Below are 23,537 nucleotides of genomic sequence, written 5' to 3' on the forward strand. Positions count from 1 at the left end.
TTGTTGTTGGTTTTTCAGTTTGCTGCGCAGTGTGCCTTCCAGGGAGTCCAGTCCCCCGACCAGGGATGGAACCCAGGACCCCTGCAGCAGAAGCATGGAGTCCTAACCACTGGATTCAGGGAATTCCCAAAAGACCCATTTTTAAATTTCCAATCAACTGCAGGCCAGGGTATGGCCCTACTGTATGGACTGGGATCCAGGAATTCATGGAGCTGAAGCTGTTTCAGGCCACAGTTTGAGCAGCACTGTCCTGGGGTTCCAACTTCTGTTGAGAAGCATGGTCTAAACACTTTCTGAACCCTTCAATGCTAACATTTTTTTACAAGCAAATTTATATTTTTTTGGTTAAAGAGGTAGAAAGTGATATTTTTTACTACCTTTTGAAATATAGTAAAATTAAAGGAGGGCTTCCCTGGTGGCACAGACGGTAAAGAATCTGCCTATAATGTGGGAGAACCAGGTTCAATCCCTGGGTTGGGAAGATCTCCTGAAGAAGGGAATGACAACCCACTCCAATATTCTGGCCTGGAGAATCCCATGGACAGAGGATCCAGGAGGGCTACAGTCCATGGGGTCCCAAAAAATTAAAGGAAGAAAAGGAATTTCCTTTAAAATCCATTTTGGATACTTAAACATAAGACAAAATTACGGAAGTGCCTGAAATATCTTTAATCCATAATACTTCTTGTTCTTTAGCCTTTTAAAGAAATACAGTCTCTTTTGTTAGAATAATTGTATGGCTGCAAAGTGAATAAAGAACAGACTGGTTTTAAAAACCTGTTCTTCTACTAACCTTCCCTTTCCCTCCAGATGATCTTTTAAAGGTAAACAATTTGGAAATATAACTTGCTTATGTAGGCTTACCCTTTCCCTCCAATTAAAGTTCTATTCATAAAGTAAAAGAATGGCAGTGATGGCTGCATTGCCAGGTTACACAGTGGTGGCTCTCAGAAATGGCTGGAAAACACAGAGGAGCATTTTGAGCTTTGCCCAAATGACTTGCTTTATGATCGTAAAACGGGTTATTTGTGTGCGCACAATCGTCAAACACCAAGCCAGACAGGGAAACCACCCAGACCTGGGCTCTCAGGCTCCCTTCCTGGGGCTAACTTAAAATGTAATTTGACGGGGGCAAGTCACAGTGCCATAAGGAGCCTTTCAGCTCATTTCCATGCTTGTCTGCACATAAATACCCTCAGCCTCTAAAACTGCAATCTTAGATTTAGAAAGTACCTTTTACAATCATAAAGCCAGACAGCCCTGCCTACCTTAAATCAAGCAAGCTTTCTGCTTAACACTTTACCAGAAAGTTACAGTACAGAATTGATCAGGAGAGGCTTGGCAGAGGTAAGATTGATCTCGAAATTTAATATATTCTTGCCCACCTTTTCAGAGAAAGAGGATGACGACATAGGAATGCAGAAGACTGAGAAACTACAAAAACAGCTATAGAGGTTTTCTTATCTTTCTCCAATCCAGAGTTTGGATGCATAGCTCTGGAAAAAACAGCAAGCCTCAGGGCCAACCTTGATTCACTCAGAAAGCCTTCGGAAACCAGGGGCACCACTAAAAAATCGTTAGTCCTCTGAGTCACAGAATCCAACCTCCACTGTGCAGCCTAACAAAAATGCAAATAATTGGCAGTGAAAAAATGTTCCTCTCAGGGTTCCACGCCATTGGACAAAGGGTGGCTTTCATTCACAGAATCAGCAAGAACAAATTCTAAACCCTCTCCTCCACCAAGTTACTGCTACGTAAGTGTGTCTCCACCAGATAAGTTGGGCTGAATTTGGGGTCTGTCGTCAGAATCTTCTCCGGCGGGGTCATTTTCCTCCCCAGACTCCACATAGATCGGCCAGTCACTGTCTGTGTCACTCTTTTCTTGGCTCTCGAACGACGCCTCCACCAGGCTGAGGTTGATGGGCATCAATTCGTCATCGTCGTCGTGCGTATCTGTAATGCAGGTGCAGCTGTCACACAGCCCGAAGCGCCGCAGCCCCGGTGACAGGTGACTCGTGAAGGTTCTTCTGCAGCCCTTGCAGATGATTGGACGGTTGGATCTATGCACCTAAAATCACCAGCACAGTGCATGTCAGAGAAAAGAGGAGGAGCCATGGCCTTCAGGGCCCCATGTGATACGGCCCCTGGATGACCTTCTGGCTGCATTTCTCACCACTCTCCTTTTGCTTTTTCTGCCACCATCTCAGCCTCATCAAGATCCTTTCCAGCCCAGGGCCATGGGATGTGCATGGAGCAAGCCCTCCTCCCCACTGCCCCCTCTCCCCTCTTACTAAAGTCCTTTTGTGGTTTTTCTTGGCTGTGCCACAGGCTTATAGGATCTTAGATCCCTGACCAGTGATGAAACTGGCACCTTGGCAGTGAAAGCATGGAGTCCTTACCACTGGATTGTCAAGGAATTTCCACTAATGCCTTTCAAGGAAGTCTTTTCTGATGCTCCAGGCCAGACTAGATCTCCCAGCTATATAGTCTCACCTATACTTCTCCCTTCATGTCTAACAAATCATTGGTAAAATTTACTAGGTTACAGATTTATAATTTACTAGATTATAGATCTATAGAAATTGATAGATTATAAGCTCCACGAGGTCACAGACTAGCTTCACCCATGTTCTCTGTCCTCTGTGTCACATCTGTTACTGTATCCCTAGTGCCTGGCATGGAAAGGGCAATTGGTGAACCAATTAGGATTTTAGACATGGCTTCTTAAATACTTTGGAATGTTTAGTTATTAAGAAGGCAGATTTCCCAAACAGTGTATTTCCCAAACATGCCAGCGGATGCTTCAACCTTGACTTTTTTGTTGATAAATGTGTTCCTTACATATGAAAAGAGCTTTGCATACTAGAAAAGAGAACTTGATCTCCTAACCCCATGCAACTCCTCATGAGGACAGCAGCCCCAGGGGTCCTCTTTGTATAAGGAACTATCTATCTGAAGTGTGCACTCTTCAGGAACTCCAGCCAACTGGGGATCTGTGAATGAATAAGAGCCTCCCTTGTGGAGAGCTCTGGATGCAGGATACATACAAGAAGCGAGACAGACAGAGAGGCTGATGCAGGAGAAGGGCCAATAACAATACTTAGGTTGCTGGAGCTGCCCTTACATGTCCTGGGTTCCCATGAGGTTTCCTGGGTTTCCTGAGTCAACCTGAGTATGTTTGTGACCCTTGCAGCCTTATGGAGCCTTTGAATAGTAGACTGGATCTAGTACAGAGTGGAATGGGGATTACAACCAATGAAACATCTTAGAGGCACCCAGGGACTGATTTTTGCCAAGATGGATTGGAGATTAATTTGAAAAAAAAAAAAGGCCAAACAAAAACTTAACATCTTAGGATAAAGCCATTCTCAGGTAAGTGTGCTGGGTCCAACACTGAGAGGAAAGGCAGTCAGTCAGTCACCTTGAATGTATCTAAGTCTAGATACTATCAAAACTGTAATTTACATATCATAAAATTCACCCTTTTAAAGTGTACAATTCAGTGGTTTTTAGCACACTCATAAGGTTGTACAACTATCACCACCATCTAATTTTAGGACATTTTCATCACTCCATAAAGAAAACCTGTGCCCATTAATGGTCTTATCTCTCCCATCCCCACAGGCTTCAACCACCAATCTACTCTCTATCGCAATGGGTCTGCCCACTTTGTATATTTCATATAAATGGAATCACATAATAGATGGCCTTTGGTGACTTGCTGCTTTCACGGAGCCTAATGCTTTCAAGGTTATTCCATGTTGTAGCATGTATCAGGACTTCATCTCATTTTATGGCTAAACAATAGTCCATTATAGGGGTACACCACACTTTGTTTATTCATTCATCAGTGATAAATATTTGGATTGTTTCTATTTTGGGGGCTCCTCTGTCCATGGGATTCTGCAGGCAAGAATACTGGAGTGGGTAGCCATTCCCTTCTCCAGGGTCCAGAAGAGCCTGGGGGGCCACAGTCCATGGGGTCTCAGAGTCAGACACGACTGAGCGACAATGGTGACTTCATGCCTAACCTCTGGAGGAAACACTAAACTGTCTTGCACAGTGGCTGCAACAGTTGGTGTTCCCACTAGCAGTATATGAGGATTCCAGTTTCTCTACCTCTTCACCAGCACCGTGTTATTATAAATTGCTTATTATAGCAATCCAAGTTTGTGTGAAGTGGCACCACTCCCATTCTGTGGGTTGTCTTTTCACATTCTTGAGAGTGTCTTTTGAAATCCAAATCATTTTTATGTCGGAGTTTTCAAAGACTCATTGACTTGTTCAAGTGTTAGTCACTCAGTCATGCCTGACTCTGTGACCCCGTGGAATGTAGCCCACCAGGCCCCTCTGTCCGTGGAATTCTGCAGGCAAGAATACTGGAGTGGGTAGCCACTCCATTCTCCATGGGATCTTCCCAAACCAGGGATCGAACCCAGGTGTCCTGTATTGTTGGTGGCTTCTTTACCATTTGAGCCACCAGGGAAGTCCCTGGTGGCTGCCTTGCTCAAAGATAATCTTAAATACAATGCCTTTCTACATGGTCTGAATGCTTTTTAGCAGCTGGGACTCACCCACTTACATGGAAGACAGAATCCTAGGCAGCAGCCAGTGGGCAGGGAGGGCCCCTTGGCCAGGGGTCCCCTTTGCTGCTCACAGGCAGCCCTATAAATGGTGTTATACCTCTTCCCTACCCCCGGGGTGCTGAGGTTGGGTGGGAAACCGAGGCTGCAGCTTACCCTTGGGGGAACAGACTCCCAATCCCTAAGCCCCAGTGTTCTCTGCCTTTTGACAATCATCCTCAGACTAGGATCTGAACTTTCTTAACTTTCCTTTTAGGAAAACTAGTTTGTAACCATATAAGTTTTCACTTTTTCTTTTTCCACTAACCCAGCTATAATTTAGTAGCAGAAATACATGTTTAAAATTCTCTGACAATACCCCAGTGGACAGAGAAATGAAAAACTGAGGGGCTTCACCTTTACATTAAACACATTTCATGAACCACCTTCCACGCCCCGCCACTCTCCGCCATCCTGAGAGATCCACCAGCTGCGACACTTACACTGAGCGCGTGACTCCGCAGATGCTCCTGTCGAGTGAACCTCTTGCCACAGGTCTCACAAGGATAGGGCCGCTCCCCTGTGTGCGAGCGGATATGCCGCTTAAGGATGCCCTTCTGTTTGGCACTGTAGGGGCAGAAAGGACACTTGTGCAGCTTGATGGGCACCACCAGCACATCACCTGGGGAACAAACGGTACTGTAAGCAGCAACAAGACTGGCTGTCCTCCAATGGATGGAATCCAGAGCAGGAGAACTCCACCAGCCCAGTTCAAGAGGGAGAATCCCAACTCCACCAGCAGCTAACAGCAAGACGATGTCTGCAGATCCTGACTCTGCTGGGCTCTGGGTCAGCCAGAGAGGGAAACAGGCTTCTGATACAAGACTGCAAGGAATGCTGTGAGGCATCAGCTTTCAAACTTCTCTGTGGCTCAGAGTTAGAAACAGCGCTTATGTCACAGCCTGAGAACACATGTATCCTCATGTGGACAGCTTGAAACACTTTCCAAAATAATACTCACTCTGATAATGTCTATTCTCCTTGATTTCATTTTAGGAAAATAATGATCGAGACCCTGTTATAGAATGAATTGCATCCCTCCCCACATATTCCTATCTTAAAGTCATAACCTCCAGTGCCACTTGTATGTAAAGACAGGGCCTTTAAGGAGGTAATTAAGGTTAAATGAGGTCGCAAGGGTAGAGCTCTTATCTGATAGGACTGGGATCCTTATAAGAAGAGGAACAATGCCAGAGGTGCCAGGAATGATGGCTTTCTATCTCTATTCTTGCACAGAGGACAGGTCACGTGAGGACAAGCAAAAAGGTAGTTGTCTGCAAGCCAGGAAGAGAGCTCTCACTAGAAACCAACCATGCTGGCAGCTCGATCTTGGACTGAGCCTCCAAAACTATGAGATAATAAATTTCTGTTGATAAAACTACTTAGCCTGTGATATTCTGTTATGGCTGCCTGAGTTGACTAATGCAAACCTCCTGAACTGATATAATGACCCTCAAAAATGTGTGGAAAAAAACAAACAACTATTATGATGGATCAGACCTCCAGACCAGGTTTCATGCTTTCTTTGACAACAGTTCCCGGAATAGCTTTCAGGCATATATAGAAGAGGTTTGCTATAAAGCAGCCCCCACACTGTTTGGAATTTATATTAACTCTGTATATATGAGATCATCAAATATCTAAAAATTCATTTAAATCTTTTTCCCTTTTTTTTTTTCCACCTTGTTCATACAGCTGTTAGGGTGACAACATGATTATCACCCGCATGTATAGAGACTGACCCTTTCAAGTTTCCTGAGTTACCCTATTGGCAGTATTCTGAGACTCATTTCCTCTATCCATGCCCTTCAGGATTTTACAGAATTTGATCATATCATATATGTGGAGGCACTAATAACTCAAGTTTTTCAGGCATAGAAATTAGGAGTCGCGTTCTGGCTCTGCCACTTACAAGCCGTGTGATCTTGGGCATCTCACCTGACTTCTCTGTGCTTTAATTCACTCATCTGTAAAATAGGGATAATAATAATTCCCACCTCACAGGATTGTGGTAAGAATGAAATGAGGTAATACATGAAACACAGCACCCGGCACATAATAAGCTCTCATAAATGTCAGCCATTTTTGTAACATCATCATCACCTCGGTGTTTCTCTCCTGATTAATCTGGCCAGGCTCCTGTGGTCTCTCTCAACGCAGGAGTAACTCCTTTTCTCTGAGACCTTCTTGGGACACTTACCTGGGCTTTATACCTTTCCTGAGGTGCTGCCAAAAGTATGGCAAGCTGAACGTCAAGTGAGTACCCAACATCATTCTATGTAAGGGTGGAGATTATCTTCTTTAGCTTCTAGTTCCCATGCTGATAATGTCTAACATTTTTCATAATCTATAATGAAGGAGATCAAACCAGTCAATCCTAAAGGAAATCAACCCTGAATATTTATCGGAAGGACTGATGCTGAAGCTGAAGCTCCAATACTTTGGCCATCTGATGAGAAGAGCCGACTCATTGGAGAAGACCCTGATGCTGGGAAAGACTGAAGGCAGGAAGAAAAGGGGGCAACAGAGGATGAGATGGTTGGATGGCATCATCAACTCAATGGACATGAGTATGAGCAAACTCCGGGAGATGGTGAAGGACCGGGAAGCCTGGTGTACTGCAGTCCATGGGGTTGCAAAGAGTCATACATGACTGAGTGACTGAACAACAATAATGACTCCAAAATCTGTCTCCCGGAATAAAAGCAGCAGCTCGTGGCTCAGCACTGCATATACATGTCAGATTATTTACTTCTCACTGCTTACACTGGCACTGAGAGACCAGTTTCCTGCTCACTCCCCTGGCACTGTGGACTCTTCTTATCATTTATCCCCATCAGCCTGGCATTGTGCTACCACCTTCTTCCTGATTATCTACAAAAACATTAAGTAAAATGGGTCCACTGTTAGACCTCGGGGGGGGGGTGGGAAATAACCATTAACTACATCTCCATCAGAGAAGTATGAATTACTGCAACATTTCCCTTCTCTCTTATGATCTGGCTCCCCCAGAAGAGCAGTTCACCTGAATGCCTATTACATGTGAGGCACTGTGTCAAGATACATTGTTATCAAGATACTTGTTTCTTCACTCAAGAAGATAAGTCTAGCAGGAGAGAAAGACATGTAAACAAAGTCATACAATATAATGTAACAAATGCAAAGTTCAAAGTGATGAAGAAATGTAGACAAGGGTGGTGGTGGGATGAAATCAGAGATTTGGATTGACATATATACACTAGTGTGTATAAAATAGATAACTAATAAGAATCTACTGCATAACAGAGAATTCTACTCAATCCCCTGTGCTACTGTGCTTAGTCACTCAGTCATGTCTGACTCTGTGACCCCATGGACTGCAGCCTGCCAGGCTCCTCTGTCCATGGGATTCTCCAGATAAGAATACTGGAGTGGGTTGCCATTCCCTTTTCCAAGGGATCTTCCTGCCCCAGAGATCAAACTTGGGTCTCCTGCATTGCAGGGGGATTCTTTACCATCTGAGCCACGAGCGTAGCTCTATGGTGACCTAAATGGGAAGGAAATCTAAAAAGAGGGGATATATGTATACCTGGGCTTCCCTGATGGCTCAGTTGGTAAAGAATCTGCCTGCAATGCAGGAGACCCGGGTTCAATCCCTGGGTTGGGAAGATCCCCAGGAGGAGGGCATGGCAACCCACTCCAGTATTCTTCCCTGGAGAATCCCCAAGGACAGAGGAGCCTGACAGGCTGCAGTCCATGGGGTCGCAAAGAGTTGGACATGACTGAGTAACTAAGCACAGCACAGCACATATGTATACATATAACTGATTCATTTTGCTGTACAGCAGAAACTAACACAACATTGAAAAACAACTGTTCTCTAATAAAAAATTTTTAAAAAGAAGAAAGAAAGATAGTGAAAATAATGAATTCTCTCCTGGAGTTCAGAGATGATCTCACAGGAGAGGTGACCTTTGAGCAAGGTTTTGAGGGATGAATAGGAGTTCACTGGGAGTTTGAGAAAGAGAAAGGGTATCTCAGGCAGGGAAACAGCACAAGTTTAGGCACAGAGGTAAATGAGAATAGGGAATACAAAGCAGGGTGGAGAAGAATGAGGAATGAAGCCAAGGAAAGGGGCAAGAACTTCTGGGGAAGGTCCCAAGGTCACATTTATGAATTCACTCAGCAAATTTATCCTGAGCACCTACAATGTGCCAGACTGGGTTCTAGGCCCTGGGGATACAGTAGTGATCAGAAAAGACAAAAATCCCTGCCTCTGCAACACTAACATGTTAATGAACTCAGACTTTATCCTTTAAGCAGGTAGGGTTTTAAGCAAGGAAGGTACAAGGTGATATGACTTTTAAAGGATTCCTCTGGGGATAATGCAGGGGAAGGGTTTAAGAGAGGCAAGATTAAAGGCAGGAAGTCCAGTGGGGAGGGGATGAGAGAAGACAGAACTAAAGCCTGTGACTGTGGAGGTGGAGAGGAGGAGAGAGAATTGAGAAATAAAATTCACAGCATATGATGACCTCAATGGGGAGGACAGAGCAGAGGAAAGGAAAGATTCTAAATGACACTGATTCTAGGTTAGCTGACGTGATAGGTGATGGTGGAATAAACCAAGGCAGGGAACACAGGAGAAAAAGCAGGTGCAGGATGAATGAGGTCAGTCGGGATTTTATCATGTTTGAGGCAGGCTCAGCGCATCCACTTTTTTTTGGTGGGGGTGGGGCAGGGGGGATACTTGGATTAGACAGATCAATCTGGAGCTTGGGGAAAGAAGCAAAGAATACAGTTATGAGTCCTCAGTAGATTGAGTGGTTGCTTTAACTGAGGCCTGGCTGTCCCCTAAGCACCCTGATTCCGTTAACCCATGGCCTTGACACCCTGGATCAGGGGAGGGTAGGTCTTCCTCGGGCTTCACTGTCATCTCCAGAGCAAAAGCCTAAGATGTTTTGAAGGTCATCCCATCAGATGATACCGATGCTCATCCTTATTACAGTCATCTAGGAGTCCCTGGGTCATCTTGCTCCTTGGAGATTTGATCACACTGCCTTCAGACTCTACTCCTGGAAAAATTCTTGGTGTGAATACCAAAAATGACCCTTCCAATGCCCTGGCCCCTCTGTTCCTGGATCTCCTTTCTTCCAGAGACCTTATCCTCCAATCCATCTCAGCCACCCAATCCTAGACGAAGAGGTCTCAACTTTGCCTGCATATAAAAATGCAGCTTAAAATGAAAAACAATACTAATGCCCAATCTCCATCCCAAGCTAATGGGTGGGGTGGGACCCAAGCAGCGCATTTTTTTAATGTTTTTTTATGTGGTGAAGATCACATAATATAAAACAGACTATTTTAACCATATTTAACTGTACAGCTCAGTAGCAGTAAGTACATTCACATGGTTCTGCAATTCTCACCATCATCCATCTCCCGAATTTTTCTCCTACCTAAGCTGAAACTTGGGTTTCCCTGGTGGCTCAGACAGTAAAGAATCCGCCTGCAGTGCAGGAGACCTTAACCTCACATCCCCTTCCAGCCATGGAAGCATTTCTTTGTTCCCTTCACAGTAAATTTCTTGAAAGAAGTACTATACCATCTTCACATCTACATTTGAAGGTTTTTGGGTTTTTTTTTTAGGTCTCTGGGCTTAGTGCTTTATTCTAATATTGCAATAATCACCATAATCACCATTTTATTTTATTATTTTTATGAAGTATAGTTTATTTACAATATTATATAGGTTTCAGGTGTATAGCACAGTGATTCAGTATTTTTACAATTTATGCTCCCTCATAAGAAAATGATTACAATTCACTGTGCTGTACAATATATCTTTGTTGCTTATCTATTTTAATTTTTCTTTAAGTTTTAGGCATCCTATTTGATGTTTCCCCTCCCATTGTTTAAGTCTTTACTGAATTTGTTACAATATTGCTTCTGTTTCATGATTTGATTTTTTTTGGTCCTAAGGCACGTGGGATCTTAGCTCCCTGACCAGGGATCAAACCTGCACCCCTTGCATTGGAAGGGGAAATCTTAACCACTGGACTGCCAGTGGAGTCTCTGAGTCCTCGTCTAAGCCTACTCCATTTGGTCTTTTCCCCACCACTTCATCATACTGCTCACCCATGACCTCTCCATTAATAAACCCAATGATCAGTCCTCAATCTGCCTACACACAGTACCGGACATTGTTGATTTCTCCGTTATCTTGAAATGTTTTCTCCTCTTGACACCCATCACTCTTCCTTCCTTCCTTGGTTGTGCCATGCACCACGTGGGATCTTACTTTCCCCACCAGGATCAAACGGCACCCTCTGCTTTGGAAGCACAGAGTCTCTCCCACTGGACCACCAGGGGAGTACCGCAGCACTCCTGATTCTCTGCTGCCTCGCCCACTGCCCCTTCTCAGCTTCCTCCACTGGCTCCCTCATCTTCCTGACCTCCCAATGTTGGAGCTTCCCAGGGCTCAGTCCTTAGGTCTCTTATCTTCTCCTTCTAGATCTATGGAATACACAGGATTTAAATTGCGCAGATCCAACAATGACCCTAGATTTATATCTCAGCTCTGACTTACAGATGTAATCACTTACTGCACATCTTCACTGGGATATCCAACGGGCACCACAAACATAACATTTAAATCAATCGCTCAAGGTAAAAACATTAAGGCCATCTTTAATGCTTCTTTTTCTCATAACACTCATACAGCCATTAGAAACTCTGGTCAGCTCTATCTTTCAGAGTCAGTACAGTCCTAACCCAATCACATCTCACCTGTCTACTGCTACCACACTTATTCAAGGCGAGTGGGGTGGGAGAGAGGCACAAGAGGGAGGGGCTACGTATATACAAATAGCTGATTCACTTTGTTGTTCAGCAGAAACACAACCTTGTAAAGCAATTATATCCCAACAATAAAATAAAATTAAAAAAAATAGAAAAATGGGACTTCCCGGGTGGTCCAGAGATTAAGACTGTGCTCCCAATGCAGGGGGTCCAGGTCCAATCCCTGGTCAGGGCACTAGAACCCGCATGCCATAACTGAGAGTTTATGTGCTGTAACTAAGAGTTTACATGCCATAACTAAGACCTGGTGCAGTCAAATAAATAAATAAATAAGACAAAATAAATAAAATCTGTTTTAAAAAAAACAAAAAGAAGAAGGCGCACACCTCTCACCTGGGTTACTGCAGTTACCTCCTAAGCGGTTTTCCTGCTCCCACCTCACTCCCTGACAGTCTATGATCCCCGTAGCCTATGCTCCCCTGTAGTCTACAGGAAAGCGAGAGGAGAAGCAAGAGGCCCTCTTAGAAGGTAACTGCACACAGTACTCAGAAGGATCCTTTTAATACATGTCATCTCAAGTCACTCTCTGCGGAGCAATACTCAAAGACCTTCTCATCGCCTTCAAGGGCCTACCTGGTCCACCCTCACTCAGCCTCTCTGACCTTATCCCCCAACACTTGCTGCCTTACTCACTCCACTCCAGCCACACTAGCATCCTGGCTGTTCCTTTTGTTCACTTGCCAAGTGTGATTCTACACCTGGGCCTTTGCACCTTGCTCTTCTCTCTGCCTGGAATGTTCCCCCTCATATCTCTGCAGTTTGCTCTCTTACTCACTTAAGGTCTTTGCTTAAAGGCAACCTGTTAGCAAGTCCTGGTCAACAGTAAATAAAATAGCACCCCCTCACTCTCAGTCAACTTTGTCCCTGCTTTAGTTCTTCATATTCAGTCCAGTTCAGTTCAGTCGCTCTGTTGTGTCTGACTCTTTGCAACCCCATGAATTGCAGCACGCCAGGCCTCCCTGTCCATCACCAACTCCCAGAGTTCACTCAGACTCACTGAGTGAGTCAGTGATGCCATCCAGTCAGTGATGCCATCCAGCCATCTCATCCTCTGTCGTCCCCTTCTCCTCCTGTCCCCAATCCCTCCCAGCATCAGAGTCTTTTCCAATGAGTCAACTCTTCTTCATATTATACAGGTACTTATGTGTTACTGTCTGGCTCACAACGCTAGAATGTCAGCTCCACGAGGACAAGCACCGTCTTTTGTTCACTGTTATAAACGAATATTCATTCACTATAAACGAATAGTGCCTGGCATATAGGAAGTGCTCAATAAATATCTGTTAAATGAACAAATGAACAGGAATGATAAGATGTTAAAGAAGCAAGGCCATGATGGAATGCTGGACACACTGACATTAAACAATCCCATGATGAGGCTGAAAAGAAATGGACAAAGGTAACAGCAATGGGTACTCAAGGTGTCAGAAGCCAGGGGAAGAAAGAATTTCAAGAAGGAAAGATCAGAGTTAACTACTGAGAGTGGTCAGAAAGATAACATCTGAAAATCACTCACTGGATCAGCTCTGGAAATGTCCGGCTGACCTCATGAAGCAGGTGGGGTGTTGGGTAGGGGTCTTTCCTCACCGTGGGCTGAGAAAAGAACGGGAGGTAAAACGGTAGCAGTGGCCAGTACAGATGAACTTTTCAGGAAGCAATGGGGGGTAGTGAGGCTGGCACTGGGAGGTCCAGGGGAGAAGAGATTATACGAGGACCACGTGCTTTGACAGTGTCTGCCAGTGTCAGAGATAAGTGAATACACAAGTACTATGACTGCCTCCTCACCATCTCCCTGCCCCAGTCTCCCATTTCTTCACTACCTTATGCTGAGGCCACATTAATCTTTCCTATCCACTCCCAAGCTCAGAAACTACCAACAATTCCCCTGTGCCTATAGATAGAAACTTACCTCTTACCATTTATGGCTTTCCATGACTGACTCCAATTTCTCCCTATGTTTTCTCTTCTTACCCTCAAATGCCACTTTTTTAAAAAATTGAAATATAGTTGAGTTGCCATATTGTGTTAGTTTCAGGTGTATATCAAGGTGACTGTTCTACATATCCTTTTTCAGATTCTTTTGCATTATATTAATATGTTACAGCAAGATATTGAATATAGTTCCCTGTGCTATACAATAAGTCACTACTTATCGATTTTATATACAGTAGTGAGTACTCAGATGCCACTTTCATAAAGCCTCCCTAACCTAACAGCTGGAAGCCAGTTCTGCTTCTGGCCCCCTGTGAAATTCACACCTCCATCTGTCTTTCAGCCCTAGTACCTTGTACCGCACGGTGCCAATTTCACACAGCTTAGCTTCTATAAGAAACCATCAGTTTTTTGAGAGCTGGAGCCATATCTGACTTATCTTTGTATCTTCACAAGGAAAGTGCTCAAGTATTTGAGCAAATATATGAAAAACCAAACAAATCAGTCTTACTCTGTCCCTTGGCACTTGGAGTAAATGTACCCTGGAGCCATGCAAATGGAATCAAAACCTGGCAGACAACAGGCACGGCAAGCAGCCAGGAGACTGCCCTGCCCCAGGATGAGTTGGAAAGCTGACTTTATAGATGGACAGATGGATCTGAATGAAGGTGGTGTAGATCTGAATTTCTATTTCTTGATACTCGTGATACAGGCAGAGGGGTTGAGAGACAAAATCAGTGCACTGAAATCCTCTAACCACCTGTGCTGCCCTCACAGTTTGTTTCATGAGTGAAATGAAGCCAGCCTGGGTTGCTATCAAAGAACATTATTGGTGACATGTGCCAGTTCTATATTCTTAAGGAACTCGCCAAACCCTCTGGGTCTCAATTTCTCCATACTTCCTCCACCTAACTTACATGGCACTATGAGGGGCTGATGGATGGAGAAGGGGAACACAGACTGTGAAGTGCTACTCTTACACAGAAATTAGATTTTGGAAGTCCCTGGTGGTCCAATAGTTAAGAATCTGCCTGCCAATGTAAGAGACACAGGGTCCATCCCTGGTCTGGAAGATTCCACACGCTGCAGGGCAACTAAAATGCCGCATGCTTAAACTACTGAGCCTGCGAGCTGCAACCACCCAAGTCCCCACGCCTTGAACCTGTGCTCCCCAACAAGGGAAGCCACCGCAGTGAGGAGGAGCCCCTGCTCCCACACCTAGAGAAACCCCAGGTGCAGCAGTGAAGACCAAGTGCAGCCAAAAATTCATTAATTACGTTTTTAAAAAGAAATTAGATTTCAACAAGTTCCCATAGGGTAATCACTGAAAACAACCACTACCTTTTGCATGCTAGTTAAGCCAGTGTCTCTGGCGACCAGAAACCATATTTGCAAGTTTTGCAAGTCTAGATTAGGTCAGACATACAGAGCATTCTTGATTTTTACAAAAAATGAAATTTTGATGCAGGGATGAAGTAATTTTTCATTAAAAAATGTTAAAATGAAAAAAAAAAGAAAGAAATTTAAAAGTCTCCAGACAAACTCGGTTTTCCTGGGATTCTCCTGTGTGGTGTTGTTTAGCCGCTAAGTTGTGTCCAACTTTCATGACCCCATGTGTACCTGTTATTTTTTTTTAAAGTCTCAAAATAGTCATTTAGTAACGAATAAGAGCAGATCACCCCCCCTTACTTAGTCGACTTTCACTGCACAGTACTGAAGGGTGAATTAGAAATGTGACTCATTAATGTCTTGGCTTGAAAAGAAGCCAAGGGTACTTTCATCAGTAAGGAGACAGCCACATCTATTTCCATCTCCTAAGACAGTTTACAACACAATTACCTCATCTGTAAGAAGAGTTAACCATATTATCCCATCTCTCAGAATTGCTCAGGCAAAAAACTAAGTTCTCTTAAAACACAAATCCTACCAAAGGATACAAGAAATTTACTTACATGAAGCCCAGTTCAACTCTCAAATACTCTCCAGGACATCACACTATCAGCCACGACATGTTAACTGAGTACATGGGCCAGGCACCACAGTTGACACAAAGAAGGATAAATTTCCTACCTGTACAGAACATGTTCTCATATGTGAGAAAAAAAAGTTCTGAAAACCTTTTCATTTGGTCCTCAGCTCTGTAAGAAGGCAAGGTGGGAGTGATTATCTCCTGAAAAAAAAGGGGTTCAAAGAAATTTAATGAATTCACCAAAATCCTCCTTGTGGTTAGTAGAAGAGGGTGGGTTCTTTCCATGTCTCCAAATCGCATTCAACACGCTTATACTCTAGTTGTAGAGGTTAAAAAAAAAAATGTGAAGAGCCAATGCCCTGGACACAGCAGCTGCTCAATTAATATTATTGGCAGTGGTGGCAGTGATAACGTGGAGATAACGGTGGCGATGGTGATGATAGGGATGCTGATGGTGGTGATGATGGTAGTGACAATGACAATGACGCAGGTGATGGTGGGAGGCCAGAAGGCACACACGCATGTGCGTGAGCAGCAGAGATGATGGAGGCTCATGCAGCTCACCTGAGTCCTCTCCATACCAGTCAGTCTGCACATCCATCGTGGAACTCATGGCTGCTACTCCTGCACCACCTGGTCTTCCCTCCAAACTCTGAGAAAAGTGATGATCCACATCCTCTTTGCTCTGGACGGCACTGTTGCGCAGGAGTGCCTCCAGGAACTGCTTAACATGGTAGTTACTGTAAGCCAAGTCGATAGCCTGGCTACTGGGCAAACCCTCCTCCCGGTGGGCCAGGCTCAGTGGGGTGGCAGGCGGCTGCAGCTGTCCATCCACCTCCACCTCTGCAGCACCCAACTCCACCTTGGGTTCCATCTGTTCTGGCCGAGTGGAGCGGTCACTGTCGACCCAGCCACTGCCCTGGCTGTCTTTCCCCACCAGTTCCAGAGGGCAGCAGCCTCTGAGATCACCACTGGGGGGCTCTCTTGGTCGGTCCTCACTCTCCTCCCCCTCGGCTCGAGAGACCAAGCTCTTGGTCTCACCAGCGGTCCCTTTCTTGGGGCTTCCACTGTCCATCTGATGAGCTGCGGCAGCCGCTGCAGCTGCTGCTGCGGCTGCTGCTGCTGCGGCCACCGCAGCCGCCACTGCAGCCTCCTTCTCCATCTTTCTGCAGATGTCAAGGGAGGATCTGATGTATGTCTTGCAGAAGTTCACCACGTCGTTCATCTGCAGGTAGCTGGCAGCCGACATAACTTCAATCACGTTCTCCCCACACAAATCCAACTTTCCAGAATAGAGGAAGTCTAAGATGGTGGAGAAGGCGTCGGAGGTGACGATGTCCAGGGAGGCGGTGCTGTGCCGCCCGCTGTCCTGGATGTAGTGAATGAGCAGGGCACGGAAGTAGCCGCTGTTGGCAAACAAGATGTTCCTGTGGGCCTTGAAGATCCGCCCTTCCACGATGATGCTGCAGTCGCAGAAGAAGTCCCTCTGCCGCTGTTCATTCAGCTCCCCCAAGAGCTTGGCATAATAGGATTGCATCTCCATTTCTCCACCAGCTGCTGCTGCTCAAAAGGAGCCTGGATCTCTGCCAAGATTTTTTGTCGTTGTTTTTTCAGTTCACAAATGCCAACCTTACAAATAAGATGTTCTTTTTTTTTTTATTCTTCCCCAAAACCCAGGTAAATAATATCTTTATAATACGGGCTAACAAAAATTAAAGATTGTCTAACTGGGTTAACTAATGAGAAACAGTAAAAGTAACTACAGCTAACTGTATGTGGGTGCAGTCCTTAGTATTTTACATAGATTCTTTCTGTGAGCTTTTATAACAACCCTATGAATAAAGACTAATATCATACTTACAATATTGTACTTTTAAGACTCAGAGGATGGTGATGATCCAGCTGCAACAGAGCCAAGACTCAAAACCTCCAGAGTTCATGCTCTTATAAATGACATTCGACTGTCTTTAAGGCTCAAAATATAAATAATACCTGAATCTAAGAATTACTGTCTCCAGTTCAGTCTCCAGTGTCCCAATACAGAACTTAGGGACTGGCATGTCTAGTCTCAGCTCACACTCATTACCATAAATTTGTGGGAACACTTGGTGGATGCTTGGGCTAGCCAGAATGCATTCTCCATTCTTATGATTTTATTGCCCTTTTTGGCTTTGATGGAATCATCCTTGCCCCATCCACAGCCAATGTGCTTTGCATAAAATTAGCACCACGCCCAGGCTCCAGATGTGTAAGCTATAACATAGGCTAAACCCATCAACATAACTTATCCTCTGACCATAGTGACTGGCTCAGAGATGGCCATGTGACTAGGCCAGAGCCAATGAAAAGCAATGAAACATTTGCTGGGGGATCCAAAAAAAGAATGGCTCTCCGCTTTGTGGGCATGTAGGCTATGAGGGATGCTGCTGCCACACCACAAGGGGAACCAGCCTAATACAGATGATAGCTCAGTTCAAACAGGAGCAACAGTTGGAGGCCAGGGACACCATATGAGCCCCAGCTCATGCAGTGCCAGAAGCCATTAAGTCCCTTTTCGCTTTGGTTGAATTTTCTCAGTGCAACTGAGATATTCCTAATTGATTGACTCCACAACCCTTCATTCTCTTCTCTGTATTTTTTATGTCTCGGTCCTTCTCTGTCAGTGGACTATAAGCCCTTAGGAGGTATGAGCCATGTCTTATTTCATTTGATTTCCCATAAAGCACTTGGCAGGGCTCCCCTTGTGGCTCAGATGGTAAAGAATCTGCCTATAATGTGGAAGAACCAGGTTCCATCCCTGGGTCAGGGAGATCCCCTGGAGAAGGGAATGGCTACCCACTCTAGTATTCTTGCCAGTATTCTTAGAGGATTTCATGGACAGAGAAGCCTGGCAGGCGACAGTCCATGGGATCACAAAAAGTCAACACGACAGAGAAACTAACACTTTCACAGCATTCGGCAGTGCTTTGCACAAAGTAGGTTGCTGCTGCTGCTAAGTCGCTTCAGTCGTGTCCAACTCTTAGCGACCCCATGGACTTCGGCCCACCAGGCTCCTCCGCCCATGGGATTTTCCAGGCAAGAGTACTGGAGTGGAGTGCCATTGCCTTCTCCGACAAAGTAGGTTAGCTAAATACAAAAGAATACTCCTGTCTTACCTGCTAAGTAGAACAAGTATGTAACAAATACAATTGTTAACTGCTCACTCCTGTCTGACTCTTCTAACCCCATGAACAGAGGAGCCCTTCAGGCAAGAATACTGGAGTGGGTAGCCGTTCCCTTCTCCAGGGATCTTCCTAACTTAGGGATTGAACCCAGGTCTCCTACATTGCAGGCAGATTCTTTATCATCTGAGCCGCCAGGGAAGTCCCTAAAACAAATACAAAACATAAATCAAGTTTAAAACCCTTCTGCAAGTGAGGAAGATAGAAGCTGACCTCCCCTGAGCCTTTCTCTCTCTCTTTTCTCATCACACAAACCACGTAGCCATCGATCAACTTACCCCTTTTATTTACTGACCCATTGAGCTCAGAGAAGTTCCTATATCTTCTTCTTCTACTGGGATCCCAAAAGGCCTAGTGAACGCTGCCAACCACAGCTAATAACTCTTCAGCTCTCTTCTTTTCTACAAGTGGAACACAACAATTACCCCACGCAAGAGAAATGAGGCACCTCTACCAGCAGACAGAGTCCATTGCCAAGAGACCCCTCAAGGCCTGTGTGTCAACCTAACAGACTGTACTCACAAAAGACCAACAACAACCTCATTAAGTGCACTTTACACCTACTTTCCTCACATTTATAAGTGACACATTAAGTTTAGAAACTAGAGAACAAAGAAGTAAAGAAGCCTCCGTAAGTAAACTGACAAACTTAAAAGTGAGAATGGATAGCTAGGAAAAGGTTTTAAAAAAGTTGTCAAAAACAGACCCAGACATTTTTTCAAAATATCAGCCTAAGGCCACTTAGCTAAGGGTATTAAATGCTCCTACATATTCAAGATGGCCTAAGGACATCACTAAATTATACCCCAGGGCTATGATGGATGGGCCTAAGTCATCAAGATGATTCTTTTTATATTCATTTTAAACTCCAGGAGGTTATAATTTTGGGAATGTTTTTTCATCCAAAGTAGTTAAAATTAACATTTTGATTTAGAAAGGAAGAGAACTGTCTGATATCCGAAAAACTCTTCTCCCCCCCGAATAAATCAACCCTGAAAGTTTTCACAGGATTAAGAGTTCCTGGTCATTCTCACCTCTTCTAAATGCTCCAGACAAACCTTCCTCTTTTTGGCAATCATATCAAGGGGAAAGCAAGATACAGGAGAATGCTACATTTAAATATCAAATTCTGTTCTTCCTCAGAACTGAAAGAAAACCGATCAGACTGGTAAAAAATTTTCAAAGTAATAATATCCACTGTTGATAGAAATATCATCAGGAACACCATTTTAGACAGGAATTTGCCAACATTTATCAAAATTTAAAATGTACACATCTTTGGGGATTTCCCTGGTGGTCCAGTGGGTTAAGACTGCACTTCCACTGCAGGGAGCACAGGTTCAATCCCTGCTCAGTAAACTAAGATCCCCAAACGAGGTATGGCGTGCCCCGCCCCCTACAAAAATTACACATCTTTTGCTCCCAAAATTTCATGGCTAAAAACTTATCCCTTTGGATGTATTCCCAAAAGTACATCAAATCAGAAGCTGAGAGATGCCCATCACACCAGGTTTTTGTACAAGCACAAAAGTAGAAACAATCAGAACGTTCACCAGTAGAGGGCAAGTTAAATCAGTGAGGTATATTCACACAGTGGAATTCGAGGCAACCATGCTTTAAAGAGTGAGAATTCTGTGTATTCATATAAAAACTCACCAAGATATATTAAGGAAAAATATAAGATGCAAAACAAAATGTACAGTATTATTCCATCACCTAGATGGGATACACATATGTTTTTGTTGGTATATGTAAGAATTTTTTTCTGGAAGGTAATATGAGCAAGAGTTATTAGTAGATAACCTCAACAGTACGTGAACCCAGAACTTTCAGATGTTCAAGATGGATTTAGAAAAGGCAGAGGAACCAGAGATCAAATTGCCAGCATCCGTTGGATCACAGAAAAAGCAACAGAGTTCCAGAAAAACATCTACTTCTGCTTCATTGACTAGGCCAAAGCCTTTGACTGTGTGGATCATAACAAACTGTGGAAAATTCTTAAAAAGATAGGAATACCAGACCACCTGACCTGCCTCCTGAGAAATCTGTATGCAGGACAAGAAGCAACAGTTAGAACTGAACATGGAACAAAGGACTGGTTCCAAATAGGAAAAGGAGTACGTCAAGGCTGTATATTGTCACCCTGCTTATTTAACTTATATGCAGAGTACATCATGAGAAATGCTGGGCTGGATGAAGCACAAGCTGAAATCAAGATTGCCAAGAGAAATATCAATAACCTCAGATATGCAGATGACATCACCCTTATGGCAGAAAGAGAAGAGGAACTAAAGAGCCTCTTGATGAAAGTGAAAGAGGAGAGTGAATAAACTGGCTTACAACTCAACATTCAAAAACAAAGATCATGGCATCCAGTCCCATCACTTCATGGCAAATAGATGGGGAAACAATGGAAACAGTGACAGACTTATTTTCTTGGGCTCCAAAATCACTGCAGATGGTGACTGCAGTCATGAAATTAAAAGACTATGACAAACCTAGACAGCATATCAAGAAGCAGAGACATTACTTTGTCAACAAAGGTTCATATATAGTCAAAGCTATGGTTTTTCCAGTAGTCATATACAGATGTGAGAGTAGGACTATAAAGAAGGCTGAACACCAAAGAATTGATGCTTTTGAACTGTGGTTTTGGAGAAGACTCTTGAGAGTCCCTTGGACAGCAAGGAGATCCATCCTAAAAGAAATCAGTCCTGAATATTCATTAGAAGGACTGATGCTGAAGCTGAAGCTCCAATACTTTGGCCACCTGATGCAAAGAACTGACTCATTTGAAAAGACCCCGATGCTGGGAAAGACTGAGGGCAGGAGGAGAAGGGGACGACAGAGGATGAGATGGTTGGATGGGATCACCAACTCGATGGACATGAGTTTGAGCAAACCCTGGAAGTTGGTGATGGACAGGGAGGCCTGGCATGCAGCAGTCCATGGGGTCGCAAAGAGTCAAACACGACTGAGCAACTGAACTGAACTGAACCTTGAAAAGAGGGACTAGAGGTAGGAGGTTTTTGGAATGATTTCATTTTTCATGTATAACCTTTCCATACTGTCAGGATCTTTTACTGTGTGCATATATTGCCTTTTTCCCCCTTCTCTCCTTTTTAGCAAAGAAGAAAAAGGGGGAGGGACAGAGGGATAAGGAATTGGTAAATAAGGAAGATTATTAAATAGGCCCAATTCTTTTTTAAGAAGTATTCATTTATTTATTTGGCTGAGCCAGGTGTTCGTTGCAGCATGTGAGATCTAATTCCCTGACTAGGGATAGAACCCGAGTCCCCTTTATTGGGAGAACAGAGTCTTAGCCCCTGGACCACCAGGGAAGTCCCAGGCCCAATACTTCTTGTAGAATGGTCTTATCTACAGAGCCTCCCCCCAGGCACCTGTATTTTTCACTAGAAGATGCGCCTTTCTAGCAATAATATTCAAAACCTATTTCCTTTGGCTTTCTATCTGCAAATATTCTAGATTCTACTGGATCATGGAAATACTCCCTTGACTTTGCAAAAATCTATCCACATATTTTCTTCAAATCTTTCTCCAACTGCACTTGGCATACAACTCCACTTGCCTTCGGTGCTCTGCATCCCTGGCACAAACCGAGGATCACCACTTCTCCTGGAAAAGAAGCTCGTAGGGTACACTGCTTCCAGAAGCGCATTTATCTGCACTTTGGCAGGGACCCTCCCAACCTTCCCATGGTTCCAATTCAACTCAACAGTTATTGGCTACAAGCAATGCCTGACACAAGGAAGAGGCCAAAAATAGAAAACTGAACCAAGAACATCGCATGTCTTCCAGGAGAAGGCAGATGCCAACACTAGTGTTAGCAACAAACTCCCACATGCCCCTGAGAGAATGTCTTTATTCCAGCGCCAAAAGCAGCTTTGAAATCCACCTGCTCTTTCTGACAACACTCCTGCAGTTTCACCAGAGAATAATGAAAATCTGCTCCTCAATTGTTAGCATTTACTGAGAACTACTTCTCATGAAGTACTGTAAAAAGTATTAACACTTTACAAGCATAAACTAATGTTAACCTCCCAAGAACCCAGTACAGTACGTAAAACCATTACTTCCTCTTTTTCAGAGGAGGAAACTGAGGTTCAAATTTTCATATAACACGCTCAGGCTAGGACTGGCACCGAGATTGGTTTGAGTCCAGAGTTGACATCCTTATCAATTTATGCCAACCTGACTTCCCTCACCCTCCAGGAAACCGTGAGAAGTGCTGGGGAAGTCATTCATTCCTTTCCCAAACGCACGGAGTGGAGGGAAACGACTCAGAAGAAGAGTTTCCACTTTCACAGAAAGTATTTTCTGGGTCAACTGTATCTTTGATTCAACTGCTAAATTGACCGCAAGTCAAGGGGATCCTCCCCCGCCCGGAGGTAGACAACCCTGCAGAAATCACCAGAATCCGTTACTGGATATAGTCTTTGGGTCCCGAAGGTGAGAACCCAGGCCTTGCCCCTCCCACGGCCTCTCCCGGACAAAGTGACCGTCGCTGCCAACTGCGCCAGTCTGGCCGAGCCCTTGCGCCCTGGGACCATCAGAATCAGCGTACGCCCATACCACCCGCTGGACGACTCCGGGCATAGGGGGCAACCCAGTGTCAGGAAGGACGGGGGAAACGGCCGCCGCACGGCCCTCCCCGAGCTGCAGGGGAGGGAGAGGGTCCGTCAATGAGTGCGGGTTCGCCCGGCTGGAGTCCGGGAATTAGCCAGGGCCAGGTGGTCCGAGAGAGGCCGACCGACACGGAACATCCCTGTCGGTTGCCCATCCCGCCCCCACGGCGCCCCGAATCCCCCCAAGCCAATGAAAGCGGCAGCGTGAACCCACTTCTCTGCTCTCACCTTTCAGCTAGTTCCTTCCAGCCGCGCCGCCGCCGAGCTACGCGCACTGACACGCCCCCCCTTTCATTCACCTGTCGCCCCC

At 44.7% G+C, this 23,537-nt stretch overlaps 1 protein-coding gene across 5 annotated transcripts; it reads right to left on the bottom strand.

Annotated features, from left to right (window-relative positions):
* Nucleotides 1-654: 654 nt before the first annotated feature.
* Nucleotides 655-23,537, bottom strand: ZBTB8B (zinc finger and BTB domain containing 8B). Of its 5 annotated transcripts, none has more exons than XM_027517174.1 (5): nt 23,456-23,516; nt 18,860-18,982; nt 15,925-16,943; nt 5,066-5,189; nt 655-2,068 (listed from the first exon to the last, which is right to left on the bottom strand). In XM_027517174.1, the coding sequence occupies exons 3-5, from the start codon at nt 16,901-16,903 to the stop codon at nt 1,927-1,929; spliced, it is 1,245 nt and encodes a 414-aa protein (XP_027372975.1). In that variant the 5' UTR covers nt 16,904-16,943; nt 18,860-18,982; nt 23,456-23,516; the 3' UTR covers nt 655-1,926. The 5 variants fall into 5 exon arrangements, 4 of the variants coding, with proteins under 4 accessions (XP_027372975.1, XP_027372964.1, XP_027372945.1 ...); XM_027517144.1 differs by having other exon boundaries at nt 1,751-2,068; nt 5,066-5,244; XM_027517152.1 differs by lacking the exon at nt 18,860-18,982 and having other exon boundaries at nt 1,751-2,068; nt 5,066-5,244; nt 23,456-23,537.

The sequence above is a fragment of the Bos indicus x Bos taurus genome, chromosome 2 (assembly GCF_003369695.1).
Source record: "Bos indicus x Bos taurus breed Angus x Brahman F1 hybrid chromosome 2, Bos_hybrid_MaternalHap_v2.0, whole genome shotgun sequence".
Classification (NCBI taxonomy): domain Eukaryota; kingdom Metazoa; phylum Chordata; class Mammalia; order Artiodactyla; family Bovidae; genus Bos; species Bos indicus x Bos taurus.